At 40.5% G+C, this 6,012-nt stretch overlaps 1 protein-coding gene across 2 annotated transcripts in view; it reads left to right on the plus strand.

Moving 5' to 3' along the window:
- The window catches only part of SOS1 (SOS Ras/Rac guanine nucleotide exchange factor 1), a 50,938-nt gene extending 45,249 nt beyond the window's left edge, over positions 1-5,689 (plus strand). Inside the window, exons 19-22 of one of the 2 annotated variants that reach the window (XM_082048775.1) lie at positions 937-1,053; positions 1,212-1,476; positions 2,539-2,657; positions 4,031-5,689. In XM_082048775.1, the coding sequence (XP_081904901.1) occupies positions 937-1,053; positions 1,212-1,476; positions 2,539-2,657; positions 4,031-4,525 (996 nt within the window). In that variant the 3' untranslated portion in view covers positions 4,526-5,689. The remainder of the gene's footprint in view (positions 1-936; positions 1,054-1,211; positions 1,477-2,538; positions 2,658-4,030) is intronic. The other variant, XM_082048776.1, reaches the window with a different exon arrangement.
- Positions 5,690-6,012: the final 323 nt, after the last annotated feature.

A 6,012-nucleotide genomic window follows, 5' to 3' on the forward strand; every position in this document is an offset into this window, starting at 1 on the left:
AGTCCATACACTGAGCTACTTTTGTGGTGATTCTGTCAGCTGATAGACCATAAGGATAGACTGAATTAATGTAGATTCAATAAGGCTGAATCAGAGACAAGCAGAAGGCCTGTCATAAAATCTCTCTCAAGTCTCAGTGTAAGGAAGGGCAGAAAACTCAGTACTTGCAATTTGATGGGTTTTGGTTTGTTTTCCCCAGTTCGTGGGATGTTGGTAGACAAATCATCTTACTGATCAGTGTTAAATGGGAACAGAAACTACCAGATTCTCCGTGTCCTTCACTGAGTTGTGTTTGTTTGTCCAGTGAGCCCAATTGTCTTTTTCCTCCTTTGTTACACTGCCTTTGTTTCCAGGTTTATCTGATAGCACTGCATTTACATCATGTGTTGACAGTGATGATGCTCATATTTTTCTTTCTCCTGGCATTTGTTCTCCTTGCTCTGTGGCGTTCTCTAGGCAGCCCTTTCTCTGTTTTCCTTTTTTTTTTTTTTTTTTTTTTAAGTATCTTTTGAGCTATATGCTTTTAGAGAGTCATAGGACAGTTTATTTTAAGAAATTCTGCAAGATTTTCTTTTGTTATTTGTTCTCAGGGTTTGACAGAACGCCTTGTGAGAGCAGTCTTCCCTGCATCAGTGTAAAGATAGACTACATAAAGCTTCTTCTGAGGGTGTTTGAATTAACCTGGTCTGGTTTTTGCACTTCAGGAAGTATTTAGGATACTGGCATCATTGGTTTTCGGGCCAAGCATAGCAGTAGCAATGCCCAGCCAAGGGCTGGCAACAAACAGATTTAATAACCTAAAAATCTATATTTACTTCTGACTCCAGCATTTTCTCTTTTCTCTGGAACAGCTGGAATAATTTCTGTAGTAGAAACGGACACTGCTAAGCTACTAAGAAACTTTGTTGACAAGTTTTCCGCATTCTTGTATTTCAGAGATTTTTTGAAAACCTGAATCCAATGGGAAACAGCATGGAGACAGAATTTACAGATTATCTGTTCAACAAGTCACTAGAGATAGAGCCACGAAATGTCAAGCCTCCACCAAGATTTGTTAGTATTCAATGTTTTTATTTTTCAAAACATGCTTACATTTATTTTTCACAGATAGCAGAAGTAATTTTATATCTCTAACTTTGTAAATACAAAGCTACATTTAGGTGATCTTGTGACCTTTTGATTTTGTTTGATATTATCTGTTGTCATTTCAGCCCAAAAAATACAGCTATCCTCTCAAGTCCCCAGGTGTTCGTCCCTCTAATCCAAGACCAGGTACAATGAGACATCCTACACCCCTGCAACAAGAGCCAAGGAAAATTAGTTACAGCCGTATCCCAGAGAGCGAGACTGAAACTACAGCATCTGCACCAAACTCTCCCCGAACACCTCTGACCCCTCCCCCTGCTTCCGCCACGTCAAGTACTACAGATGCCTGCAGTGTGTTTGACTCGGATCCTTCAAGTCCTTTTCATGCAAGTAGGTGTTAATAGACAGTCTACCAAGAATGTGCGTATTAGATTTTGTGGTGTTAAAGAGGTGAAATCATGTTTGGTTTTCTAAGGTGACTATAGAAATAGTTGCATTTGTCTCCTTGTGGCAACAAAAACTTTAAGTTTTATTCCTTCTCTTTTGATAATTTTTTATCATGGAGGGAGAAACTGCACAGAATTAGGTGTGTTACAGAGAGTCTTTGGAGAAACATCGAAACAGAACGCAGAGATATCCCTGCTGCTCATGTGTCCCAAACAAACATTTATGGGATTTGCAGCCATATGGTGGATATATCAGTGCCATCTTTCTGATGGTGAATGATGAGAATAAAAATGAATGTTTTGTGGGTGCCTCATTCTGCTGTCTGCCATTCCGAATTGGTTTCAGTGCACATGCATGGTTTTCTCGCGGAACTTAAAATCAGTGTTTCCCTGCTTTAAATCCATCAGGACCCATCCACACCTATTTTTCTTCAGTCTTCACCAGCATACAAGGAAGCTCATATTTTATGGTGTGCTTTTAGGAGTTTATAGTGCACATAGCCTGCTTTCATGTATCAGGGCTTTCAAAGGAAATACAAAGATAGTCCTGTGTTCAGCTGGTTGCCATAAGGAGGTGAAATGACATGCTAAAAGCAGAAGTTGCTTAGCAGAGCAGTGACATTGCTGAGTGTCCAAGCCAGGTCTCTGGAAGAGAATACCTTCAGAAGAAGGTATTTCTTCATTGGTGGATTGGCCCATCGACTGCAGGTTCAGGATATTGTTTTAGTGCAGTTGTGATACAAGAACAACTTTGTATTGTGTTTTTTTTCTCAAGGATTACTTAATGTGTGGGAACTGATATCCACAGAGACGATTGCAGCTCAGAAAAGCAGCAACTGCAAGTTAGAGGGTTGTTTTGTTGTCTTTCTTTAACACCTTCGTGATTCACGCTTCTTTTTATGAGCGATTACTTTATTTATGACAGCTTTACTGGCAGCAATAAAGGAAATACACCGAGTCAAACAAAAGTTCATCATTGTCGGGTTTTTTTGTTCATGTCCACCAGGATCTGCTTCTGTGTCATCCATAAACTTTACTAAAAATTCGGATGAAACTCATGTCCCCCCTCCAGTTCCTCCACGAAGACGACCAGAATCTGCCCCAGCTGAATCCTCCCCATCAAAAGTAAGTAAGGCGAAAAGAGGGCATTTTTTCTGGGAGCAGCAGGCAAGGTATGGTAGAAAAGTAACTCATAGAGATAGTACATGTATTTTTGAAGCAGCATATGTGAAAGAGTAAAGAGCCATGTATTTCAAGCCATCACATCTCTGTCTCATTATGTCCTGATCCCAAACAAATGAAAATTAACAGATGTGACCTAAATTTAGGGTTAGAAATGTCTCTTTTCTACCGATCCACTATGCTCAGGCCCTCGCATTGCTTGTGAGAACTTGAGGCTTCAGGCAGATGTTTCCATCTGTGATAACTGTCCCAGCGTATCATTTTTGGGGTGTATGAGTGAGGGTAAAGAACCGAAGAATAGTCATAAAGGAAAGTGATGTACACAGCTCAGTCCTCCAGATTCATTGGCATATTTGACTCTGATGCTGTAGTGCTCAGCGCTATCTTTCCCTTCTTGATTACCTGTTCTGCCTGCCTGCTTGAGCCATTACTACATTTTCCTTTTGCATTTGTCTGGCATTTGGGATCTGACCCAGCCTTTGTTGCAGACAGTGTCACGTGTCTCTTTCAGTGGGAGTTGGTTTGTGACTTCAGAGATTTGGGTATATTTGAAAATGCCACTCAAAATCTTCGGAGCTTGTATGTCTTTGAAGAAGGCTAGTATATGGCTCTTCAGCAAGTTGTTTTCACGCTACAGGTGACTGTGCTGTCAGCCAGCAGAGTTTAACACGTCTGTTCCTACCAAAATGTAATTGTAAATATTACATACATGATAGGGTGTTGAAGATCAATTACCCTGTCACTGTGGTCTGCAGCTTGGGAACTGTTCAATAATTGTGACTACTTAGTTCCATCTTCTGAGCATAGTTTTCCCCCCTCGCCCCTGGCCCTGTTCAGCACCATCTACATTTCCCTTTTCCTCATTCTCTTGGAGAAATATCTCGTGTTATTACCCACCCCAAGTGCTTGTTACTGGTGAGGTGGTGGAAGATATCCAGACCTACCCAGCAAGCAGACCTAGAACTAGCATGGAAATTGTTGCTTTGGCCATTCTTTGCCTTGCCTTTGTCCCTCTCTGTGCACCTTCATTCCTTCCGTCTTTGGCTGTTAACTCATGTATTGATGTACCCCTGCTTTCCACCTGCACATCCAGTCTCTGTCTTTTCTGTCTGCATCACTCTGAGAAGTATGTTTTTCAGGTGTTGCTACTCCATTTTGCTTCGTTCCTTCCCATCTTCATTCTGCGCCTGCTTGCTGTCCCTCTTCTTTAACTGGATGAGAGCAATCTGCAGGGCAGGAGCTCTGCTTCCATTTCACAGCAGGGTTCTTTACTGCCACTCTAAAATTCTATTGAATGAAATGTTTGTTTACCTCAGATTACTTCTGTGCACCTGGACAGCCCACCAGCCATCCCTCCTAGGCAACCAACCTCTAAAGTGTATTCACCAAGGTACTCAGTGCCTGACCGGACCTGCATCTCTGACCCCCCTGAAAGTCCTCCTGTGTTACCACCACGAGAACCTGTGCGAACTCCAGATGTTTTCTCTAGCTCACCACTACACCTCCAGCCTCCACCACTGGGGAGAAAAAGCGAACTTGGTAACACCTTTTTCCCAAACAGTCCGTCTCCATTTACTCCCCCTCCTCCTCAAATACCTTCACCACACGTAGCACGGAAGCATCTTCCATCACCACCTCTGATACCACAAGATGTGGACCTCCATTCTGTTGCTGGACCACCTGTTCCTCCACGACAAAGCACTTCACAACATATCCCAAAGCTTCCTCCAAAAACTTACAAAAGGGAGCACACACACCCATCGATGCATCGAGACGGACCACCATTGCTGGAGAATGCCCACTCCTCCTGAACTGTCTCTTGCGTTGGGAGTCGCGTTTTCCTGGTGCTGCATCTGTTGCTGGCAATGGATGCACTGAACCTGGTGGTGCCAAGGAGTTGTGATGTGTATGCCAAACACTAAAAACTCTCCAATAGATTGGAAATGCAGTGTACAGAAACGGAATTGCAAAAACAGACGTTCTATTGGAAACACTGGTTAACTTTCTATTCTTGTTCTAGTATGCAGGACATTGTTCTAAAGTAATTAGACAACTGATTGTACCAGAAAATAGACTTGAGGGACTACTTTGGACAGTTAGCAGAGACTGTATTTGTGTAATGATCAATAATGTCCAGTACAGGAAGGAAAACAGTCTTGTATCCATCAGTTCCATACAGTGGCACAGTTTTTGGAATGAAAACATTATGCACTTTTTTTAAATCTCAAACAGGGAACTTTGTATCCTTCTTAATTTTCCTTTGCTTTACTCCCTGCTTTAAAATACCTTCCTAAAATTATGAGAAGGACTGTGAGGAAGATCTGTGGTACCTAACCAAGCTAGAATTAAGGCAAAGCACTGTATTGTGGTCCTGTTTACAAGTTGTTACAATGAGTAGTGGGGGGGTACCAAGGCTTCACCAAAGAGGTACTTTATTATTATTTTCTGAAATATTATGGTGCCAGTTCAAAAATAAATTTTTGCCAGGAAGCATGATGTCTAATTATTGCTTTCTTTAGATAGAGCAGATGAAAGTCTTATATCATTAAAATTACAGCAATTCTTTTTTTAAAAAGCAGCACTATCATCTGAAGACTGTTAATCTCTGCTAGGTTATGTCACGTTCTTTTTAAGGTTTACTGATAATCCATTTCATGGCTAGTAGCTATTTTTCAGTCATGCCATGAAAACAGTCACTTGTGAAAAGGAGCACTCACTGGTCAACTTCCATAATTATTGTCATGTTTTACTAACAGTAGATTAATCAGCATACATAGAATTGCCTCGCAGTTGCATAAATCATGTGTATATAGTGAATGTTGCATAAATATACTTGCAGATTGTTTTTAATTTAATTGAAATAAAGATACAGATATGTTTGGCTGACATATGCTAAATTATTATATGGACAAATGTACAACTCAGTTTTTCAGTTAAGTACTGAAGGAGATAAAAGCACATATTGTGGTACATATTCTTCCTAGTTCAGTGTATGTATTTTAGTAATAAGAGTCTAAAGAGAAGTTGGGTTTGGTGTGTGTTACAAAGTAATAATTTATTAATATTTGAGAAGCTGGGTTACTACCAAATTGAATTATTATATGTTATAAAAAACTTCTCACACCTCCTGTATGACACTTGTTAGAAAAATTCAAACTTATTAATCTTTACAGTAGCTTTCTATGTCCAAAATACACATGACAGAACATGTACTGGTGTAAGTATCATGGCATGGTTTATTCATAGACCTGCGTACTACTCTTCAACTCTAGATGATGGCAGTAATACTTGGCAGTTA

Source organism: Streptopelia decaocto (genome assembly GCF_964273445.1).
Source record: "Streptopelia decaocto genome assembly, chromosome: 3".
NCBI classification, from domain to species: Eukaryota; Metazoa; Chordata; class Aves; order Columbiformes; family Columbidae; genus Streptopelia; species Streptopelia decaocto.